The following is a 25,720-nucleotide window of genomic DNA, read 5'->3' on the forward strand; positions in this document are numbered from 1 at the left end:
GAGTTTTCAACATTTCAAAGTTTCAAAATCAATGAATATTCATGTTATTAATCGTGATTTCAAAATCATCAAAATAGTTATGATCATTACTTATTCCATAATTGCCCAGCCCTAATGTATCCATTTGGCGTACTTAGTGTCTGTGTGGCATTATCCCACTTGATTTGCATGTTAGTGAAACAACTTTGCACCACTAACAGTTGCACTTTATCACCTTGCTATTCTTGCTGTACTGCAGTGGAGGTTTATTCATCACGAGCACATTTGATTATTCAAAGCAGACACCGCTGCCTGGAGACCAGAAGCAGGGATGCACAGCAGTAGTTGAGAAGGTCAGATGACATGATACATTGAGATTTTCATTGTTTGAATCATTGAAACTGTTGCCTTGAGTCTGGAGCTTGATACAGCTCTTGTATTGGATTGTAAAAGTGTGCCTATTGAATAGTGCTGTAAGTGTGGGTTGATGCAGAAACAGAGAACCACACTTTGAGTTGGGTGATAACCAGTTTTGTGCCCTACCCAGAACTTTTCTCCTGTCTTGTGCAAGTTTACACACCCAGCATTTTATATTTTGTTATTTATTTATTTTATTTTCTTTCTCACACTTTTGCTTCCTCATCCATAAACACGTAATGAGTTAATTTGCAAAGCTTTCTCCACCCTTATAATTAAAGAGTGTTACTCCATTGACAGATGACAAGAACAATTGTTCAACGTAATTACACCCATGACTTCCCTCTTGACTTCCCACTTGATATCCATCCATCCATTTTCCGTACCGGCTATCCTCACTAGGGTCGCAGGCGTGCTGGTGCCTATCCCATTTGACTTCGGGCGAGAGGCGGGGTAGACCCTGAACTGGTCACCAGCCAATCGCAGAACACATATAGACAAAACTATTCACACTCATATGCACATATACGGACAATTTGGAGTCTTCAATCAGCCTACCATGCATGTTTTTTGAATGTGGGAGGAAACCGCACCACCCGGAGAAAACCCACGCAGACATGGGGAGAACATGCAAACTCCACACAGGAGAGGTAGGATTTGAACCTGGGTCCTCAGAACTGTGAAGCAGATGTGCTAACCAGTCGGTTCCACCGTGCCACCCCCCTTGATATACAGAAGAAATAGATTATTTAATGAAACAGTTTCTGGTTGACAGATGCATAACAATCAGTTAAAAAGACAATAAAATGAGACCAAAGCATGCTCATAGACTGGCCTGCATTCCAAAGCCTGTTCAGTGCAAAGTAAACTTTCTGATACAAATCCAGTGATTACCGTCAGTTAAAAAAGGGTTTTGTGCTTTTTTTCCAATTTCAAAAGGAGCTGAGCAACATTCGGAATGGAGCGTTTTGAATGACTGGGCAGGGAGTCAAAGATACAGTATATAAAACAATTAGTAGGACACGAGAGCTTTGTTGCTGCGGGGAATTAAAGGTCCCATATTTTGGCTAGTTAGACCTCTGTAAAGTGTCAATTGCATTTTAAAAAACACCTTGGTTTTGTGTGTCCAGAAAATGCCTCTCTGACAGCTACTTCTATTTGACCCAGTCTTGTCCGCATCCGCTTTGTCCATATTTGGGTAAGACCACCCTAGGCCTGTCACCAAAATTACTGTATCGACTTATTGTTCGATTAATAAAATGGACAACGATAGTTTTTTCCGGACTCGATTACTGGTCATTATTGTGGTGAGCCGGCGTGCGATCACACAGTGAGCCGACAAGAATCGGACGGCTGTGTCATTAGCCGCTAGTGGGCTCATGGAACACTGGCGGACCGGTAAACTTTTGCCGGCGTTGGCCCTGTCCAATACTCCATAGACTAGCTCCATGTGCAGCGTGTAGATTCACACAACATAGACACTTAAGGGAAAGTTAACTGTTGTGTTCGCTAGCCCGGCCGTGAGCTAGCGACTTAAGGAGCTAAACAGCTCGCCCCACCGCGGCGAAGTCATTTAAAACGTCAGTGGCTGTCCGAGTTGCTGTGTGTGTTAGTTCCCATCCATCCATCCATCCATTTTCTGAGCCGCTTCTCCTCATTAGGGTCGCGGGCGTGCTGGAGCCAATCCCAGCTATCATCGGGCAGGAGGCGGGGTACATCCTGAACTGGTTGCCAGCCAATCGCAGGGCCCATACAAACAAACAACCATTCACACTCAGTCACACCTACGGGCAATTTAGAGTCTCCAATTGATGCATGTTTTTGGGATGTGGGAGGAAACCGGAGTGCCCGGAGAAAACCCACGCAGGCACGGGGAGAACATGCAAACTCCACACAGGCGATGCCGGGGATTGAACCCGGGTCCTCAGAACTGTGAGGCTGACGCTCTAACCAGTCGGCCACCGTGCCGCCGTGTTAGTTCCCAATTAACACAAACATGTTATGTTAACACATAACTGTTCATTTGGCCCATCCTCAGTGGCATACATTATTCAGCCTGTAGATGACTACAGTGAACGTCAACCTATATTTGATTGACAGGTGAAGAGCTCGTCTTCAGCGGACCAACCACACAATAGCCGGGGTTCCATGGAGACTTTTTTTGTCATTCCAATTGAAATCATTCAGATTAATGATCCCTGGTCCATTGTTTACATGTGATGTGATCTATTCCGATCGGATGTGTGCATGATGTGGACTACATTAAATTGGAACAGCTGTGAGACATACGCACGTCGTCATGAACATCACATTTATCAAGATTGAGGTCCGTCGTCTATTCAGCACATTAGTTGGGATTGTTTTTGTTAATTTAAAAAAACGCTTGTTTAAAAAAATCTTATAACTAAAACTATCCATCCATCCATCCATTTTCTGAGCCGCTTCTCCTCACTAGGGTCGCGGGCGTGCTGGAGCCTATCCCAGCTGTCATCGGGCAGGAGGCGGGGTACATCCTGAACTGGTTGCCAGCCAATCGCAGGGCACATAGAAACTAACAACCATTCGCACTCACAGTCATGCCTACGGGCAATTTAGAGTCTCCAATTAATGCATGTTTTTGGGATGTGGGAGGAAACCGGAGTGCCCGGAGAAAACCCACGCAGGCACGGGGAGAACATGCAAACTCCACACAGGCTAACCAGTCAGCCACCGTGCCGCCATAACTAAAACTACTTATAACTTAAGTAGTTAAAACAAGATCTCCGTCCCATATGAGCTCCATCGGGAGTCGCCATATTTACGCTGTGCATAGACATTGACATCATCGCACATTTACGTCAAAACGAAGCATGTGCAGACAGAGCTTTTCTGAATGGTGGTATACATGGCAAAAAATGTTTTTTCTTATCAGCTTCACAAAAGGTATATTCCACCCCTGTGAAACCAAATGAAATTCCATTCGCATTTGGCCTCTTTATTACGATTGAGGTGTTTATATGGAGCATTTTCATTCAGTTTGGGCTTCTAAACCTATTATAATCGTAATAGAAGGCTCCATGTAAACCAGGCTGGTCTTGCAGCTCTTTATTCTTTATTTCAGACACGGGGATCCATATCACAGAGTAAAGAAAAACAATGTAACAGTGAAACCAGAAAGAAAACTATAACAAGAACAATAATAATAACAACAATACTGATTAAAAAGTAAAAAAAATAAAATGATGATTTCAGAGGCATTAGAAAAAAACATTGTTTATCGTGATAGTTTTGGGAACAATATATCGTCTTAAATAAATTGCTCTGATCGTTTACCTCCATGTAGAAGATCCACTTGTGAGAGTACATGTGTTATGTTGACAGCGCTGGCTCGAGAGCCGAAAGGTAGGTGGAGATCTTCACTAGTGACGTAGATAAGCTCGAAATTCGAATGACCTGATTTCAGACCTCTTGACAGAAAAACATCTGGAACTTGGGAATGCGCGGACGAATTCATATTTCACGTGTTTGCTGAGGCACCATAGAGATAATATTACATCCTGAATACTAGAAAAAGTTGGTTAGGTAAAATATGGCACCTTTAGGACAAACAGAACTCAAAAGATGATTATCATTCATATGATCCAATTCATCAATCTATAATTGAAATAGAAATCAAATAAAAAGTGGATTGAAGCCTGATCAACGGGAGTTGCATCATATTTTGACCTCTATTATTGGCTGACACACGTGTCCCAGTCAAAGCCAACAACCTGCCTTTTAGTTACAATCCCAATCAGTTTTTGACTTTCTGGCAAAGGACGTCATGGACATTTTAAATTGTTCTCTTAAGACAGGGGTCTTTCCATGTGCTTTTAAGATGGCCATTGTCAAGCCCCTTATGAAGAAAAACAATTCAGACACTGCAGAACAAATTACAGACCAGTGTCCAAATCTACCTTTTGAAGAAAAATTTTAGAGATTGTTTTTAACTATCCATCCATCCATTTTCCGAGCCGCTTCTCCTCACTAGGGTCGCGGGCGTGCTGGAGCCTATGCCAGGTGTCATCGGGCAGGAGGCGGGGTACACCCTGAACTGGTTGCCAGCCAATCGCAGGGCACATAGAAACAAACAACCATTCGCACTCACAGTCATGCCTACGGGCAATTTAGACTCTCCAATTAATGCATGTTTTTGGGATGTGGGAGGAAACCGGCGTGCCCGGAGAAAACCCACGCAGGCACGGGGAGAACATGCAAACTCCACACAGGCGGGGCCGGGGATTGAACCCGGGTCCTCAGAACTGTGAGGCCGACGCTCTAACCAGTCGTCCACCGTGCCGCCATGTTTTTAACTAGTTAAATGATTTTATGAAACGGACTGCACAAAACTTTTCAGTGAGGGTTTTGAAGAAATCACATTACCAAGACAGCATTGTTAAAAGTTTTAAACGACATTAGAACAAATATGGACATTAGAAAACTCTCTGTCCTCGTTCTACTGGATCTGAGTGTAGCCTTTGATACAGTCGACCACAATATTCTTTTAAACTGGCTGCACAATACGATCAGCCTCTCTGGTACTGTTTTTATCTGGTTTAAATCCTACCTCAATGTTACAGCATTTTATGTCACCATGGGCGAAGACTCCTTGTCAGGAGTGATAATACATAGTGAAAACTGGATTTTACCACTTAAAAAACATTTCCAGAGTCCGCCCGATTCTCTCTCTCTCGCTCGATCTCTCTCGCTCAAGAGCATTGATTTCTTTTTATCTAGAGCTTTTTATCTCCAGTCGCATTGATTACTGTAATGCTCTTCTTTCTGGTGTCCCAAAAATCATAAATTGCAACTACTGCAGAATTCAGCAGCCCGTCTGCTGACGAGGACCAGAAAGAGAGAGCACAATACTCCAGTTTTAGAGGTCCTGCATCGGCTGCCTCCCTGTGTCTTTTAGGGTCGATTTTAAGGTTCTATTATTAATTTATAAAACGTTTCATGGTCTTGGCCCCCTTTATCTTCTTTTATCATATCAGGCCTCGTGGACACTCAGGTCTTCCAGTACTGGCCTTTAAGTAATACCCAGAGTCATTTCTAAGGGTTAGGGTCAGCTTCTGTTGCTGACGGCCCCTCATAATGGTGCTTTTTTACTCCACTCTGCGCTCAGTCATATCTCAATAGCTATGTTATGTATTTAATCATCTTTTTTATGGTACCTACTTCTACTCACGGGTTTTGGGTGTTGCAGGGGCTCAGAGACTGCGGCTGGGTGGGAGGGTTGTGTTTATCTCTTTTATCATTTGCCATGTGAAGTACTTTGTTTTGCTTTTTAAGTATAAAAGGTGCTATACAAATAAAGGTTGGATTGATTGATTGACATGAAACCTGAGGGTTTTTGAAGCTGAAAATAAGACCTGCGTTAGTTAGTAAGTATAACAAAACTTTAGGGATTTTGATCCAAGTTCAAGAGGACACTGATTTTGGTTCAATTTGTGGCAACGGTAACTCATGTAAACAGTTAGTCATATGACTAGGGTTCATCTAGACCCACAACATTTGGCGCATTTGTTTTCTTCCAATTAGGATCCAAAGTCACGCCACAGAAAAAGAAACAACAAGGGAGCATGCTTGAAAGCCGATGGGATGACTCACACTTTAACTATGTGTCTATTGTGGCCCTCAGCATGCAGCTTGGTATCAGGAAATGCGCAGACATCTGTAGCTTGTTTATGTGTGACTTCTGTTGATGATAACTTTGGAGAATTTACGGGGAATTACAAGGGACAGCCACGTGAAACTGAGTAATCAAAAGCATTTATAACATCTTTGTGTTTAAATCTTCATGTTGTTATCCTCAGTGCTCTGTTACATGAAAACTTTTTTCACCCTGGGACTTTTCCTGACGACATATTCAGAGGCTCACTATTTGACAACAATGGTGGCATTGTCACACTGTCATTCATTCATAGTCACACACATTGATCAAATGTACCGCTTCCCGCCTGAAACAATGTTGTCACTGCAAATTAGACGATTAAATCATTTTCTGCCCCAGTGAAACTTCCACCCATCTTTATGTGTAAGGAGAAAAGACACTCAAACAGTAGGATGGAAAGACATTAAAATGTTATATTTTCACGTTTTGCTTAATGACACAATTTAACTTTTTAAACGTTGATTGTATCTATTCAATTGAATTGAATTGCCTTTATTGTCATTGTATAACATCATACACAATGAAATGTAGGAGTATCTTTCCTGCAAGATGCCTAAAAACATACGTACAAGTAAAACATTCAAGTGCAAATAAAAACATTCAAATCCATAATACAAGTATTTAAGAAAGTGTTTAAATAGATTGCACATTGCCCTTGTGGTAGAAATGGTTGTGAAAAGGGTGCGTATTCCTGTGGGAAAGAAATTGTTCAGGAGTCTGTCTGTGATTTGTTTAATTTATACCGTTTTCCAGAAGGCGGGAGGGTAAATAGGTGGTGGCATGGGTGGTTACATTCTCTAATGAAGGCCGATGCTCGGCTGAGATAGTTTGTGGTGGCAATCTGCTCCAGAGATGGAAGCGGGCAGCCAGTGATTTAGCCTGCCCTGTTTATCACCCTCTGTAGGGCCTTCCTGTCCGCTGCAGAACAGGTAGCATAACAGACAGTGATGCCATAAGCCAAAACACTTTCTACGGAGGAGTGATGGAAAGTGTACAGTACCCTTGTGCTCATACAATTTCTTTTCAGTAGTTTCAGGAAGTGAGCCTTTTTTACAATGGAGGTGGTGTTTACCGACCAGGTAAGGTTGTCAGAAATGTGGGTGCCGAGAAACTTAACAGACTGAGCCCTCTTCATGCACTCGCCCTGAAGAAAGAGTAGTGGGAGGTCTCCTTTGTCCTTCCTGAAGTCAATATTATTATTTTTTTGTTATTCATTTAAAATAAGATTACTGTATTAGGAGAGCACCATTTGACCAGTTCCTCAATCTCATGCCTTTTCCGAGCTCTTCCAGCTCCGCGGTTAGACGTTGGTAGGCCGATACGAGGATGTAATCAACAAGACAGTATCGCAATTGGTCAAAATCTATATCATAGGCCAAATTTATACCCTCGACCGCATATACCTCGTACCCCTAGCATACATAATTTTTGCCCTTAAAGGTTTAACATATTGTTTGAAATGCATAGAAGTCAATTTTTTGATGCAGTATTACTGATGTTGTTTTTGAAATCCCATAAGTATTTGTAGAAATGTGATGAATCCATGGTTAAACAGTCACCATCAAAGTGTTAGAAAAGAATAACACTGTTAACTTTCATGACGAAGGATAAATGACATGTATGGAGAGGAGCTGGACCCAAGAGCAGGCGGAGCCAGATAGATAGTGATGAACAGTTTCTTTAGGAAGGTAATGGAAGTGGTCCTGGGTGCGTTGGCAGTCAGTGGGGTGGACAGGTGGCAGGCAGTGGAGAGGACAGGCGGCTGGCTTGGCGGCAGGAATGACGTGGATCAGGAACACGGGGAAATACTGGGAACGAGGAGAGACACAGGAGTCAAAAAGGGAAACAAGGAACAGTGTGGCTTACATGAGGGAAGTGGGCCGTGGTACCGCTGGAATAAGCTGCAATACTTTGGCGAGGATTTCTGGGAACAGGCAGGCTTATATGTAGGTGGTGACGAGGCCTGATTTGAGACAGGTGTGCGGCTTGAGGAAGGTGCTGAAAGGGAGGGGAGGGGGCGAGAGGGCGCAAAGCGCCATCCAGGCTCCAAAAACGGTACTCCAGGGCAGTGCATGACAGCTAAGGCATAATTAGTTATGTACCAAATGAGCCTCATGCTCATAATTTTTGTGCTTTTGAGGCACATCTTTGCTTAAAATTGGTTTCAAACTAGGATGATGTTTGGGGTGTTAAAAATTCAAGGTTCCACTGAAATTTATGTCGAATTGACTTTTATTGCACCTTTTAAGTCTCACATGCTTTGCAGCCCAATCCTCAATGTTCTTCTGTATGTGTATAAATAATCGCCCCTCCCCCCTTTCCCCACAATCACTCCTTAAAGAAACGGGAATCTAAATCGGATTACACACACAAATGCATTATTTAAGGGGGGAAAAAAATCAATTTTACTGTAGTCTTTATCATTAGTTAGGTGATTTATGACATTCCTCCTTTAACTCATGCTGCTATCTGCCAATCAATGTGTTATTATTTTGTTGGGAAGAAAGCAGCTTCATGTAATGCATGAAATTCAGTATAGGCCAAACCGCTCCTCTATGCTGCATGCTTGAAAAAAAATAAGCCAAGGAAGCAATATTCCACAAGTCTGTTATGTTTTACCCAATTCAAAATACTTCCACACTTGTGATATTTTCGATGTGCTCTGTTCCAAATGACTGTTGTGTTCACTAGCCTGGCCGCGAGCTAGCGAGTTAAGGAGCTAAACAGCTCGCTCCACCGCGGCGAAGTCACTTAAAACGTCAGTGGCTGTCCGAGTTGCTGTGTGTCTTAGTTCCCAATTAATGGCGTTGAGCTTTGTGTTTATTAAATGCTTCTTACACCAACAGTTAAAAATCCACAGATAGCATTCTCAGAGGTTGTATCAAGACATACAGTAGACTATCTCATTTGCAGAATTGATCATCCAAATTCCCCAAACTAATGGGAAAAAACACGTTAAGAGTCATAAACATGGAATAATGCAAGCATCACACTAGAGTTGCCAAGGCTTGAGATGTTGTCTCTGCTTGGCTCAGCATGCTTCCAAAGAACAAACGCATATTTCTGTAACTTGTCGGACATCTCGGGCCAATTGTTGTTTTGGTTCCTCTGGCATCTTTGAGTGGAAAAAGAGTGTGCATGCATACCAATTCTAATTAGGGCCATGTTTTTGAGTGAACATCAGATGGGAACACAGCTCTGCACACTGCAAGCATATGAAGTCACATAAGAGAACTAGAGAAACAAATAGTGAAACAGCTTTGAGAAGGATGTGGTTCAGTTCTAGATTACTACACAAACTGCAACCACTATAATGAACATATATTAGCAAGCAAATATAAAAAATAAATACAACTTGTATTGGATCCTGTTAGATTGAGTGTACTTTGCAACACCACTGGTAAACTATCAACTACATGGAAAAAAACCCTCCATTGTTTACATTTAGTCTCACTCAGCACATCATATAATTAAAGTAGTCTTGCTTTAATCTTCATTTAATATAATCCCCCACTGTTTATCTTGGATCTCTGCTGGAAGAAAAAAGTTAATTTTGCTTTTGTCACTTAAAGCATTATCCGGCATGACTGCAGATATGATTAACGATAATTGAGATCTGGTTCTATGACATCAGAGGAACAGATTCATTCAGTCGCCCTTGCGCACACAATTTTCATTTGTTTATTTACCCACATTGCCCACCAAGCCCAGCAGGGAGCTGATGTCATGAGCTTTTGTGCAATAAATATGTCACTTACGTCTATGATTTTATGTTTTGAAAAGAGAGCAAATCAAGCATTCGCTTTGTTTTTGTTTTTTTAAGTCCAGCATACTCCACTGTAAATACTCCAATTGAGGGCAGTGGGTGGAACACCATTAGAGGAATGACGAGCATTTACGTTGTCTGCGCCATATCATCGTCACTGCATGACCTCATTGGGTTTAAAAATAGCACGCTGGGTTTGTTCCATTGATGGAAAGGGAAAAGAAAACATTCCTGCATTGCACCAGGTTGCTCTGAGGATCTAATGAGGGCAGGTCTTTGACGTCTTCACGTGCATGTTGCTACGGAAACTTCTCATTACGCCACTGATGACTTCAAAAGAGGTGGGGTTTTTCTTCCATCGAGTCTTGTGCCTGACATGTTAACAAGGGGAAGTATAGCCTTACAGTTACTGTCATCTAAGCAAGCAGCGGTGATCCTGACTATTTGAATACACGCACTGTAACTGTAAGCAGATTTGATTGGTTCCACAGACACACATGGATGTTTAAACAATGTGCATCATTTGAAGGGATGCAGTGTGTTTCCTCTTGCCTATAAAATGACTTGGATCAGTTTCCTGTTGCTGTTGTCACCTCTGCTGCAGAAACCCATCACCTTGCAGCACCATGTAGGGCCAAGATGTTTGTCTTGTTGAGCTTGGGCCAACAGACTCTGCAGCATTGCAGCGTCTCCGAGATACACTGCAGTGTCCAAATACAGATCCATACCCGGTGTTGCCCTGCAACATCTCACCCTCTCCCTCACTCAGTCGTTCAGACCTGCTCTATTGCAAAAGGGAAAGTTTTGCATGCATTTAAGAGTCTAGTATTACTTTATATTAGTGTGAACCACAACCCAGACAGTTCTCTGAATGAAGCACGTGTGCACATTCAGGTTTACGGTGGTATGTAGACGGCGACTGGGAACAGTTTAGCCACCTACAGAATATTCAGTGAAATTAATGTGCAGTACAGTTAATAAAGGCCCATCTCTGCAGTGTTTTGGGGCCTTTATTTGTTACTGCCTGCATCTCACTCCACTATACTGCTACCGGTGAAAGGAGTTAACCCCAACGAGGACGGGTCAATCTTAATTCTAACCCTTAGCTCTCGTTTCACGCCTTAAGCCTCGGACAAAACTTCTCACCTGCATCTCCTCACCACGGTCACATGACTGAAGCAGGAAAGGTCAACAATAAGCTGGTGCTTGTGAAGCTATAGTATATGTTGTTATAATTAGGAACAACAACAAATAAAAACTGTTAAAAATTATAATCAATCACATTAAAATGACATTACTCATATTAACATTACATATCTACACATATTAACATTACATCACTATTTACTCAACATCAACAAATAAACATTTCTACGGTATCTATATGTCCTCTCTTCCCTCCACCGTGCAGGAAATCAGAATGTTGCTAACATAAGGACCACAGTCGGCATTGGGACTATTTTTTTTTTTTAAATAATGTTTTATTTGCTAGAATATTCAATATTTACTTGTACTTGTGTACTTGTCTACAGTGTTGGCAACTTGGAGATATTGATCTCCAAGTTGCCAACACTGTCGACAAGTTGTTGATCTTGTTCGCTTGCACTATATGTTTTATTTTGACTTTATAAAGACTGCGAGGGTCAGTCAGACTGTGGACAGGTCAAATGTGGCCCATGGGCAGTACTTTGCCCAGGGGTGCTGTAAGTCTTTAAGTTCACCCCTGAGGTCGCTGGGCACCAAAATGGGCACCAAACAAGCTCTGATGCTCATTTAAAAACCAGACCAAAATTATGTGCAGCCCGATCAATAATAAACCCGTTAAATATCGTTCAGTTAAAACCTCAACCAGGTCATCCCGTCTTTTATCAAGTCGTCTTCTTTTCCTTTCGGCATGTCGCGTAAGGGGTTGCCACAGCGTGTCATCATTTTCCATATAAGCCTATGCCGTGCGTCCTCCTCTCTAAAACCAACTGCCCTCATGTTGTCCATCCTCGTCATCCTTCTACCAATATACTCTCCTCTGGACCTGTCCAAACCATCAAAGTCTGCTCTCTGTAACTTTGTCCCCAAAACATCTAATCGTGGCCGTCCCTCTGATGAGCTCATTTCTAATCCTATCCAACCTGGTCGCTCCGAGAGGGAACCTCAACATCTTCATTTCCGCCATCTCCAGCTCTGCTTCCTGTTGTCTCTTCAGTGCCACTGTCTCTAATCCGTACATCATGGCTTGCCTCACCACTGTCTTATAAACTTTACTCTTCATCCTCTTCTGTCACATAGCACACCTGACACCTTCCTCCACCCGTTTCAACCTGCTTGGACGCGTTTCTTCACTTCCTTACCACAATCACCATTGCTCTGGACTCTTGACCCCTCGTCACTTTAAACTGCATACACTCCCTGAAGTCTCGGCGCCCTTTGCACAATGGACATTGCCCCGGACTATTGCGAGATTAGTCATTCGAACAGCTCTAAGTGCTAGAGGACTCTGCATCTTTTTGCACAATTGTAAAAATAAATAAATAAATAATTTGTACCGGCATTACCAGATAACTAGCAGCCCTTTATTGCTCAGTGACTGTTTTAGTCAATGTCTTTATGTCTCAAAAGTGTTCTCTGTCAATTGACTGTCTGTTGTCGTACTAGAGCGGCTCCAACTACCGGAGACAAATTCCTTGTGTGTTTTTTGGACATACTTGGTGAAAGATGATTCTGATTCTGAAGTATTTAAAGTCTGAAGTATTTAAAGTCTTCTACCTTTGCTATCTCTTCTCCCTGTAGCCTCACTCTCCCCCCATCACCCGTCTCATTCATGCAAATATATTCTGTTTTACCTCAGCTAATCTTCATTCCTCTCCTTTCCAGTGCATGCCTCCACCTTTCTATTTGTTCCTCCACCTGTTCCCTGCTTTCACTGCAGATCACAATGTCATCTGCGAACATCATGGTCCATGGGTGTTCCAGTCTAACCTCATCTGTCAGCCTATCCCTCACCACTGCAAACAGGAAGGGGCTCAGTGCTGACCACTGATGCAGTCTCACCTCCACCTTAAACTCTTCTGTCCCACCTACAGCACACCTCACCGCTGTTCTGCTGCCCTCATACATGTCCTGTATTATTGTAACATACTTCTCTTCCACTCCAGCCTTCCACATGCAGTACCACAGTTCCTCTCTAGGTACTCTGTCATAGGCTTTCTCTAGATCTACAAAGACACAATGTAGCTCCTTCTGACCTTCTCTGTACTTTTCCATCAACACCCTCTAGGCAAATAATGCATCTGTGGTACTCCGTCGAGGCATGAAAAGATACTGTTGCTCGCAAATACTCACTTCTGTCCTGAGTCTAGCCTCCACTACTCTTTCCCATAACTTCATTGTGTGGCTCATCAACATTATTCTTCTATAGTTCCTCCATTCATCAGGCATCTTCTCACCCGCATGAATTATGTTGAACAAGCTGGTCAAAAACTCCACAGCCACCTCTCCTATATGCTTCCATACCGCCACAGGTATGTAATCAGTACGGTGTGTATTATACATAGGTAGATGGGAATTCCCGATTTTGGGGGTCAATTTTAGGGTTGCATATTATACTCGAGAGCGTATTATCTACACAAGAAATTACAGTATTCTCTAAACACCGCTTGTTGAGGCTGGTTCTTTAGAAATATGTTTTGGGGAAAAAAAGCACAAAGGCCAAGGAAAAAGTTAAGGTAATCCTTTGATGTTTGCTCTAGTGCAGTGGTTCTCAACCATTGTCACCCTGGGACCTGCATTTTCTTTTTGTTGCAAAAGTGTGACCCACTTTCATAGGAGTAAAGAACAATAAAGAATAAGTTTTGTTTACATTTTTTTGTCTTTGACAACACATATAGTATATTTTCAAAAGCCTTTTCAAATGAGTTTGCCGTACGGCCAAAACCCTATTGCTCGGCATGACTTCCGCTAGCCCTAGGCTGAGCTGCACTGTATTTGTTTATGGAGTAAAATAGTGGCAGATTTCCTGTCGCTTACCTCATATGTTCCATACGGGAACAACTTGGGGTTGAACGACTTCAGATTTTTTTTACACTAAGGTGATGACAGTCGAGTCAGCGTCGACTGATTGTTGACATCATTGTTATTTTTCTTAACTCGCGCACCAATGTAAAATAAATAATAATAATATTCGCTGTGCGCTCAAACCTCCCTCACTCACACACTCTCTGGCTGCTTTGCTGAAGACACACCCCACCCTCTTACACGTTCATCCAATCACATTCAGATACAGTTCAGGTACCGTCGGAATTTATACACCTTTAACAACAATTCATGTAACAGAACAGGATCGCTACTTGCCACATGAGGTTTAAAACAAAATAAAAGAGGAGGGCAGCACGGTGAGTGACTGGTTAGCACCCTAAAGACCCTAAATTGCCCGTAGGTGTGAATGTGCGTGTGAATGGTTGTTTGTGTGCCCTGCGATGGGCCACTCGCCCAGAGTCAGCTGGGATAGGCTCCAGCACACCCGCTGTTGCTTTGAATTGTGTCACCCCAAAGCTGCACAAAACACCCCAAATCACCTGTAATTGAGGCAAATGTCACTTATGAGTCAATGGATGATGCAGTCAACGTGGGACTGCACTTCATCCTAGAACACCTCGACGGTGTGGGGACCGACGCGAGGATCCTGTTCGTGGACTTCAGCTCTGCATTCAACACTATCATCCCCAAACTTCTCCCCACCAAACTTCTCCAGCTCAGCGTCTCGCCTGCCATCTGCCAGTGGATTTACAGCTTCCTGACGGGCAGGACACAGCAGGTTAGGCTGGGGGACACCACCTCATCTACACGCACCACCAGCACCGGGGACCCCCAAGGTTGTGTCCTCTCGCCGCTGCGCTTCTCTCTCTACACAAACGACTGCACCTCAACTGCTGTCAAACCCCTGAAGTTTGCAGATGACACCACAGTCATCGGACTCATCAAAGACGATGACGAGTCTGCGTATCGACAGGAAGTGGAGCGGCTGGAGCTGTGGTGCGGCCGATACAACCTGGAGCTGAACACGCTCAAAACTGTAGAGATGATTGTGGACTTCAGGAGGCATCCTTCACCACAACTGCCCCTCACGCTGTCCAACTGCCTTGCGGCAACCGTCGAGACATTCAAGTTCCTGGGAATTACAGTCTCTCAGGACCTGAAATGGCAGTTCAACATCAACTCCATCCTCAAAAAGACCCAGCAGAGGATGTACTTCCTGCGGCTTCTGAGGAAGCAAGGCCTGCTACAGGAGCTGTTGAGGCAGTTCTACACAGCGGTCATCAAATCAGTCCTGTGTTCTTCCATCACATTCTGGTTTGGTGCTGCTACAAAAAAAACTCTGACTGCAACGGACAATCAAAACTGCTGGAAAGATTGTCAGTACTCCCCTACCCACCCTTGAGGACTTGTGTGCTGCCAGAACTAAGACAAGAGCATACAAAATCCTCTTGGACCCTCCACATCCTGGTCACCAGCTCTTCCAGCTCCTTCCTTCAGGTAGGCGCTACCGAAGAATGAAAACTAAAACTAGCAGACATTCCAACAGCTTCTTCCCTCTTGCCATTCAATTCTTAAACAGTTAACTTACAATTCCATTGCAACATGCTGCCAATTTTTTTTGTCTTGAGTTTGTTGTCACATTTCTGTTGGGCCAATTATACATTACTCGTGCACTCACTGTAATAGTCTCGCCACGCTGCACTAGTTGCATATCCGTTGTTGGCCAATACTGGCCACTCATGTGCCTGAGTGTAGCATCTGCACCATTTGCACAATTGACTGTGTAGTATCTGCAACATTTGCACAATCGACATTGTCCCAGATTATCGCACTACTAGTCACTTTAAACTGCATACATTTCTTGAAGTCTCTGCGCCCTTTGCACAATGGTCATTGCACCGGACTATTGCTCTATTAGTCATTCAAACTGCTCTCATTGCTAGAGAACTCTGCATCTTTTTGCACAATTGTCAAAAAAAATTATAATTGTACCGGCATTACCAGATTCCTATCAACCTTTTGTTGCTCAGTGACTGTTTTTCTCAATGTCTTTATGTCTCAAAAGTATTCCCTGTCAGTTGAGTGTCTGTTGTCGTACTAGAGCGGCTCAAACTACCGGAGACAAATTCCTTGTGTGTTTTTGACATACTTGGTGAAATAAAGATGATTCTGATTCTGATATCACCTTAAGGTGCTTTTGAGACTTCCCTATTTCATCCCAAAAAGTAAAATTTGCCATTGAACTTCATATTCATTGTATTTAATATATTTTATGTTGTTAGAAGTGCAAAATGCAGTAATGTCACTGAAAAAAATCAGCTTATTTCTTAAAGGGGCAGTTACCCCAAAATGACAGGGTGGACAGCAACTTCAGTATGTTCCATCCATCCATAATTAAGATACAGTATACATAACCAAAATGACTTGTATAAAACAGTTTTTTTTTTTTATTAATATTTTGTGTCATTGACTCACTTATTACATCCATCCATCCATTTTCTGAGCCGCTTCTCCTCACTAGGGTCGCGGGCGTGCTGGAGCCTATCCCAGCTGTCATCGGGCAGGAGGCGGGGTACACCCTGAACTGGTTGCCAGCCAATCGCAGGGCACATAGGAACAAACAACCATTCGCACTCGCAGTCACGCCTACGGGCAATTTAGAGTCTCCAATTCATGCATGTTTTTGGGATGTGGTAGGAAACCGGAGTGCCCGGAGAAAACCCACGCAGGCACGGGGAGAACATGCAAACTCCACACAGGCGGGGCCGGGGATTGAACCCGGGTCCTCAGAACTGTGAGGCTGACGCTCTAACCAGTCTGCCACCGTGCCGCACTCACTTATTACATACACTGTAATTAGCAAAACAATGTATGGGACATCTAATGAAAAAGTTCAAAATGAGGGGAACACATTTTAAGAGACTTATTGTACTGTGGTATGTGTGCAAATTGTTTTATGCCACTTATAATAAAACTTCAGAGTTTTATTATTTTTATGATAAATAGTCTTGTTGTTTGAATAGGTTTCATTATATTCTACATTTTCATGATGACCGAGTGATTCTGATAAGAACACCAAAGGCACCTTTTAATGACATTGACCTTAATATTTGGTTTGGTTACACAAAGCACTATTTGTACAGTACCAGTCATTGTATTCCTGACTGCTGCTGTCTTTGCTCTTCTTGGTCACAACACATCACAACAACAACCCAATCCAATGTTTCTACTTTATAATGTTACTGAATGAACATCAGTTTAAGTGGAATGAATGAGGTAATTTCACATTCACCAGCTTCCAAATTTGACTTAACTTTGAAGGGAAATACAATGAATCACTTCCACACGGCGCCTGTGACCTGCATCATATGACCGAGCGTTTCAGGTCGAGGATCACACTGAATGTGTCATTAAATGAATGCATGTGACAAAACATACGTTTGCAGCTCACCTTTCACTCTCAATAGCCATGTGCCGCCATGTCCTCACACTGATATGTTGCTTCTGTGACATCATCCGATGTTTGTGCATTGTACACGCACAGATATATGACTTGTTTTGTTTTTTAGCATCCTTTTGTATGTTTTTAATAACGGCTGAATGTTTTCCCTTGTGTTGTTATCAGCAGCGGCACTCACTAACACTCCCCCAGCCCCCCTCCCCTGCAGATACTGTATCCCTACCACAAAGGGAGGTTGAATCTATGCTGTTCTTTTTACATGCATTACAAACATGGAATCCATTTCCCACGCCCTTTTCCCATACGTGTTCGAGTAGAGTAAGAGTTAAGAGTGATTGGGCTATGCCTTGAATCTAGAACTTCCATGCTCAAAGCCAGCAAAGCTGAGTCCTTATGGACACGAGCATTAACCTTGAATTTTTTATTTTGGTTATTCAGTTTTCAGTTCAACTTGGCCTTTCGAAACATTGCTGTCATGATATACTGTAAATACCATCAAGGAAATTGTGGGAATGCAGATGGTAACATGTTGTGCGCATGATTATTATCTTGGCCATGTCATTTATGTTTTCATTGCTGTTGTTTTTGTTACTGTGGAGGACTGTTTGAAAAGTACAGCAATTAACAAAATACTTAGTGGAAGGGTGGGGTCCCTCGTATCAAGGTAGAACATATTATGCATCTGGATGAAGGGGTGGATCTTTGAATTTTGTTTACAAAACAAAATGTCCTTCAAGTTTTTAGTATATGGGCCATTCCACGGATGTGGTGAAATGTTACGAGCAATTATTTACGGCAAAATACATTAAAAGGCATCAAATATTAACACACAACAGTATCGTCAGTAATCAGGTATCAACATCCATCCATCCATCCATTTTCTGAGCCGCTTCTCCTCACTAGGGTCGCGGGCGTGCTGGAGCCTATCCCAGCTATCATCAGGCAGGAGGCGGGGTACACCCTGAACTGGTTGCCAGCCAATCGCAGGGCACATAGAAACTAACAACCATTTGCACTCACAGTCATGCCTACGGGCAATTTAGAGTCTCCAATTAATGCATGTTTTTGGGATGTGGGAGGAAACCGGAGCGCCCGGAGAAAACCCACGCAGGCACGGGGAGAACATGCAAACTCCACACAGGCGGGGACGGGGATTGAACCCCGCACCTCAGAACTGTGAGGCTGACGCTCTAACCAGTCGGCCACCGTGCCGCCAGGTATCAACATGTAGATATAAAATGTTGTATCAAGAATTTTCCACCTCCAATTATTTTGCAATAAACCATCTGAAACCCATTTTTGTGGTTTTTGACCATTTTAGCAGTCGTCAACAGAAATAAGCACAGTGTGAAAAATGCTGTCAAAATCATGCAACCACTTTGACAATATCTGCTAAAAGGGTGCGCCTACCACTCAACAGAAGTTAAGGACATTCCACGGTGAGATTTCTTAGACGAGCGGCATGGTGAACGACTGGTTAGAGCGTCTGCCTCACAGTTCTGAGGATTGGGGTTCAATCCCCGGCCCCGCCTGTGTGGAGTTTGCATGTTCTCCCCGTGCCTGCGTGGGTTTTCTCCGGGCACTCCGGTTTCCTCCCACATCCCAAAAACATGCATGGTAGGTTAATTGAAGACTAAATTGCCCGTAGGTGTGAATGTGAGTGCGGATGATGGTTGTTTGTTTGTATGTGCCCTGCGATTGGCTGGCAACCAGTTCAGGGTGTACCCAGCCTCCTGCCCGATGATAGCTGGGATAGACTCCAGCACGCCCAAGACCCTAGTGAGGAGGTAGCGGCTCAGAAAATGGATGGATGGATGGATTTCTTAGAGGCACTTATTAGAAATAGGCATCATGCTCGTAACTTTCTCAGTCAAAACGCGTTACGAGCAAGCGGCCACTCAATTTCATAACTGTAAACAAACAACGACCATTTAACCAAACGACCATTAATTGATGCAATAATCTCCCAAAATAATCATAGAAGGATCAATCAATTGCTTCAGAAGGAGTAGGAGACAATATTGACTTACATTTTTAAGTGTCGGTCATATTTTCGTTCGAGCGACTTGGACAAATTAACAAAAACGGTCGACTATTTTGCGACATCGATCACCCAGAACCATTTTCGGCTTACATACGACCAGCATATGGCAGCATTCGAGCTTGATGGGAACATGGAGGGGCCGGTAGAACCTGGTAAGTGTTTTCAAGAAAATGATGTCAAAATGTTACAAGCTTCGATCTCAAACGGTCAAGATACTAGCAATGATGAAAAGCGATTTTGTATAGAATTAGATGGTTTCTTCTTTGATTCGTTGAGTGAGAAATGATTGGTGAATTTCGACCGTTTTCTATCGCTAGTGCACAGGCTGTTTTCTGTGTCTCCTGACTGCTCTGCTGACTCGCTGGTAATTTTGACGAGTCACAGCAGTGTTGAGGATGTGGGCATGATTACGCGCATACTTTAATCCTTATTATTAAACTTCGGTTCGGTTCCGATTATAAAGGCCTCCTGTCAAACGTTTTTTAACTATCTTTGATCAAAACATATGATTCACTTAGTTGATAAAAATGTCAATGTTGTGTGGTGCACTGTGGATTGTTACTGGTGCTTGTAACGTGACATGGGCACTGGCAAAGACCGCTGGTGTAAAAATTTCGCGCAGGTCTAAATGGCTGTATTATCGTTTACTAACACTGACTTCTGTAGAGACATTGTGTTCAGAACTATTTGTTAACGTTTTGAGATAATCGTATTGTTCGGTCAAGGATTGGTATTTGGAATACATGTTGAAACTCTGGAATGCCATGGTGAGTGTAACTGGAAATGTGTTTGACTGGCAGAAAGCCCAGTCAAAGTTACGTACATGCTGTTCTTCATAAAAAAATTTGTGTGTACTTCCAATTGACAAAGCATAACACTGAAAAGGTACATCTAGGGTTTTAGCAGTAAAAAATGGCAATTGTTAAACCTGTATTAAAATAAAAATATAAACAACCTTAATGTTCCCTATGATCCGAAATGTTGACTTTACATTGTTTATCATGTACAAACAATTAAATAAAAATAGTTAATCAAATGATGGAATTGGAAGTTAAAAATGGAAAGTGATGGAACATGCCAACGTTCAGGCTTCAAGTTGATGGTCTAACTGTGAAGGGTATCATACCAAGTAAGGAAACTGATATTGAAAAATTCACTAGTCCTATTAAGTTCAGATATCCACTGAATTAATTCACTTATACCTGTTGATATTAAGGTCCTTCATTTTCTATGTTGTATTTTTAGTCAATGTTACACACATCTGTATTTGCCCTCAGTAAATTTTTTACTCAATACTTTGCGGTGCATTAACAAGTTGGACATAAATTGGTTTGTGAACCTACTCTAACCCTAGTATTTGTGTGAAAAATTCCCAAGGTTTTCATACAAATAACAACTTTCCATGTTCATATCTAGAGTCAGTGTTACAAGCGACCACTTGTCAAATAATGGTCATATTAAGTAAACTATGTATGTTTTTATCCCATGAACCCCTAAATGTAACTGGTATACTTGAAAGAAATTTTACTAACATATTTTCAACAAAATGATTCAAGTTTTTAAATTGTTCTTACATGTCACAAATTGTGTACTACCTCTGTGGAATGACCCAAATATTGCATAAATCCTAATGACAACATTCAGACAGACTGATTCAAATTGTGATTGTTCAGCCTTAGCGTAGGTCTATGGTCTACCATTCTCGTTTCACTTAACCTTTTTTTGTAGTGTTAAATGATTTTAAATTAAACTACAAAAATAAGTGGTTCAATGTACTTAAAAAGAAGAGGTGTGATGACTGATGATGGGAATATTGTCAAACATTTTGGAGCCTATAATATTCTCAATAGACAAGCAGCAAAGACGTGGTTTGCTAAGACATGGCTTCTGCCGTTGTGGTTATGTTTTGGACGGCTTGCACAGGACAGCTAAACCAGCTTGGTTTCCCCAGATTCTGAACTTCCATTGAACTTGTATACATATTCATTTAAGGATATGATGTTGATGATGCCAACAAAACCTTAGCTGAACAAGCAGTTTTGTTGAGTTTTATTGAGTTATATTAAAGTTACATACACATTTTGTATTAAAAACTTGACATGACGACAAGGGTGAAAGCAGTTCTTGAAGTTTTTGGCACAAGGGTTCACAAAGTCAAAATCTTGATAGATAGATGGAATCTACAAACGTCAAGTCTATCCTCATAAGAACACAACGTCCAAATGAAAGAAAATAGGTCAGTCAAGTCATCGCATTGTTAGCCATCAGCAGCCGGCTTTAACGTGACATTAGGTTACACAAGACTGAAAGTGCCTGACTAAGTTAGCAATGGGGCTAGCCCGCATCTTTGTTAACATCTTTTTCCACTTTCAGCCTCTCTTAAGTTTCCTGCCCTCGTTACTTCTCAAAGCGTAAATATGCACAGCTAGATAGATGAGTCTAAAAGAAGATTAGGGATTGCATGAAAGGATCCAAAGAAAAGGGGAGATGTTAATGAAGGGGAAACATGGGAGGAGGGTTGAGGTAAAGAAGGCCTTGTTCATAATTCATGTCACGCATAATGGCCTTATTGGCCTGAAGAACTGCAGGTATAGTGAAGCAACCTGATCCCTGGTAACCCAAATCCAGGCTGGAGACAAAGCCCAGTCTCCAGTCACTATATGATACCATGTACTGTACTTGCAAGGATTATTCAAAGACTGTTTGCTGTCTGTGGACTGGACACCTCTCTTTCAACAAGACTCAAACCTCTCAACTTACAATGTACACACTAACATGGCTGTTCATATAATTGCAATACAAACAATATCCCTTTCCCCATGATGACTCAGTCAAAAGTACATTTCCCATCAGTCTCTTTAGCTGGTAGCTGTCAGAAAAAGAAAAGAAAGCAGTCATTTTCTCATACGCGACTCTATAATATTCACCGCAGACAAGCACCAAAGACTTGTGGGCCACTAAGACATGACTGCTGCAGTTGTGGTTAACACACTGTGTATGTTTTGGATGTCCTGGTCGGGACAAGGCCAGCTTGCTCTCTCTTGCTGTTTGGTCATGAAGTGTGCACTAATAGTAGCGGCACAGAGTTTAAAAAAAAGAGGGAGCTGGGAATGAATTGACACTGTGGTGCTTATAAGATGTAGGTTTTGGGAAAGTGGGACATCTGTGCTGTTTTCAGGGTTGTGGGTGATTGTAATTACACATTTTAGTAGATACTCTTAGTTGTCCCAATGCCAGTTCCTGATGCATGTAGTTTTTACATTATTCGATGTGTTTGTGTCTAACTTTTGGAGGGGGGTCTTTTTATCACCCTGTGTTACACATTTATGCCAGTGGTGGTAATAAATAATGCAGATATAGAAAAACTTTGCAAAGTCCCTGTCAATCTTGACTGTCTACTTAAAATTGTTAAGTGTTTTACTGCAACTGACATGACCATGAAAAGGTCATGAACCCTGTTGATATTGAATCATCCATCCGTTTTTACCTTTTTCTACCGCATCTCCTGTTCAGGGTCATGGATGAGTTTGAGCCTATCCCAGAAGAGCCTGGTTACACCCTGGACTGGTCGCATGGCACATACAGACACAATCATATACATACTCATTCATAGCTATGGGCATTTAGGGTCTTCGATTGACCAAATGTGCATGGCTTGGGGATGTTGGAGTAATCCGGAGTACATGGAGACAACCCACACAAGCACAGGGAGAACATGCAAACTCCACACAGAAATGTCCGAGGCAAGATTTGAACGCAGACCCCTTGACTGTGAGGCAAATGTGCTGACCACACTACGTGTCAGGATTTGATTGTGATTGGTTAATCAGGATCCAATCATTAACCAGCAGTGCTGACATCATCCAAATTCAGTATATTGATTGGTTTAGAGACACAAATGTCATGCCCATTACATAGAGCAGCCTCTGTGTCCACTGCTTGTGTGCAACGCACCAACAGAGTGAGTGACTGATGTAATAATGGCGCGACGCAACGGGTGACTGATGTAATAATCGTGCAACACATCGAATGGATGATGAAATTCATTGCCAACATATTTAATTATCAATTTTTATCGATGAATCATTGCATCCCTAGTTTATATGCATTTTCCGGACCAAAGCGCATATATCTCTGGGACACAGAACTCATCTCCTTCATGAGTGGTGTGATGGCTGGACATTAACATGGTTTAGACTTGCATATAATCTTTTTGAACAGATGAACGTGGCACCCTCAGGCATCTGGAAATTCCACCTAAGGATGAACCAGACTTGTGCAAGTCTACAATTATCTTCTTGATATCTTGGAAGATTTCTTTTGACTTTTCCATGATGTTACACAAAAAAACAGTGGGTTTCAGGTATGCCTGCCTAGTTCAAATATTGTACATCCACAGGTGTAAATAACTCATGTTGTCAATAAACCTTTTGCTTTCCAAGAAATGACATCATCAACAGGGGTTTCCAAAATTGTTTAAAGGCATTGTAATCTTACTATATGTAAACTTCGGACTTTGAAGAAAATAATGAAAAATTGCCTTAAAAAAGCCTCTCATTATTCTGGCATTTAACAAATTGAAATAATTTTGGTAATCCTAATTGACCCAAAACAGGTCACGTTTACTCTGATTTCATGTCAGACAGTGAGGAATAAAAGTGTATGTATTTTTATTTAATGCATGTAAATATCGTCTTTCAACTGTAGGTGAGTTCAAAAGTTAGATCAGTACTATATTTTTGTGCTAGTTCGACAACAGCTGATAAACAGACTTTTAAGCTTGCGGCAGACATTTTCTGGATGCACATGGTGCTGATTATACTGCATATTTTGAATTCTGTCAAGCCACTGAAAGTTCTTAAATTAAACGCTGCTTCTCTTGCTTGGGATAATTGTCAGATACACTGTACGTTCCAGAGAACAGAGTATTGGAACGGCAAGGTTAATTCCTTTGTTTTTGTTGTATACTGAAGACATTTGGGTTTGAGATCAAAAGATGAATATGAGACAAAAGTTCAGAATTCCAGCTTGCATACATTTCTTGAAGTCTCTGCGCCCTTTGCACAATGGTCATTGCACCGGACTATTGCTCTATTAGTCATTCAAACTCCTCTCATTGCTAGAGAACTCTGCATCTTTTTGCACAATTGTCAAAAAAAATTATAATTGTACCGGCATTACCAGATTCCTATCAACCTTTTGTTGCTCAGTGACTGTTTTTCTCAATGTCTTTATGTCTCAAAAGTATTCCCTGTCAGTTGAGTGTCTGTTGTCGTACTAGAGTGGCTCAAACTACCGGAGACAAATTCCTTGTGTGTTTTTGACATACTTGGTGAAATAAAGATGATTCTGATTCTGATATCACCATAAGGTGCTTTTGAGACTTCCCTATTTCATCCCAAAAAGTAAAATTTGCCATTGAACTTCATATTCATTGTATTTAATATATTTTATGCTGTTAGAAGTGCAAAATGCAGTAATGTCACTGAAAAAAATCAGCTTATTTCTTAAAGGGGCAGTTACCCCAAAATGACAGGGTGGACAGCAACTTCAGTATGTTCCATCCATCCATCCATCCATTTTCTGTACTGCTTATCCTCACTAGGGTTCAATATGATAATTAAGATACAGTATACATAACCAAAATGACTTGTATAAAACAGTTTTTTTAAAAATTATTATTTTGTGTCATTGACTCACTTATTACATCCATCCATCCATTTTCTGAGCCGCTTCTCCTCACTAGGGTCGCGGGCGTGCTGGAGCCTATCCCAGCTGTCATCGGGCAGGAGGCGGGGTACACCCTGAACTGGTTGCCAGCCAATCGCAGGGCACATAGGAACAAACAACCATTCACACTCACAGTCATGCCTACGGGCAATTTAGAGTCTCCAATTCATGCATGTTTTTGGGATGTGGTAGGAAACCGGAGTGCCCGGAGAAAACCCACGCAGGCACGGGGAGAACATGCAAACTCCACACAAGCGGGGCCGGGAATTGAACCCGGGTCCTCAGAACTGTGAGGCTGACGCTCTAACCAGTCGCCCACCGTGCCGCACTCACTTATTACATACACTGTAATTAGCAAAACAATGTATGGGACATCTAATGAAAAAGTTCAAAATGAGGGGAACACATTTTAAGAGACTTATTGTACTGTGGTATGTGTGCAAATTGTTTTATGCCACTTATAATAAAACTTCAGAGTTTTATTATTTTTATGATAAATAGTCTTGTTGTTTGAATAGGTTTCATTATATTCTACATTTTCATGATGACCGAGTGATTCTGATAAGAACACCAAAGGCACCTTAAGTGACATTGACCTTAATA

At 42.0% G+C, this 25,720-nt stretch overlaps 1 protein-coding gene across 3 annotated transcripts in view; it reads left to right on the plus strand.

Moving 5' to 3' along the window:
- The window catches only part of prkd2 (protein kinase D2), a 64,985-nt gene that overhangs the window by 12,033 nt on the left and 27,232 nt on the right, over window positions 1-25,720 (plus strand). Inside the window, exon 1 of one of the 3 annotated variants that reach the window (XM_061781240.1) lies at window positions 14,513-15,380. The exons of the other annotated variants lie outside the window; for them this stretch is intronic. Coding sequence (XP_061637224.1) covers window positions 15,045-15,380 — 336 coding nt within the window. The 5' untranslated portion in view covers window positions 14,513-15,044. Of the gene's footprint in view, window positions 1-14,512; window positions 15,381-25,720 lie in introns of those variants that run through there. 3 annotated transcript variants of the gene reach the window in all.

The sequence above is a fragment of the Phyllopteryx taeniolatus genome, chromosome 8 (genome assembly GCF_024500385.1).
Source record: "Phyllopteryx taeniolatus isolate TA_2022b chromosome 8, UOR_Ptae_1.2, whole genome shotgun sequence".
Classification (NCBI taxonomy): Eukaryota; Metazoa; Chordata; class Actinopteri; order Syngnathiformes; family Syngnathidae; genus Phyllopteryx; species Phyllopteryx taeniolatus.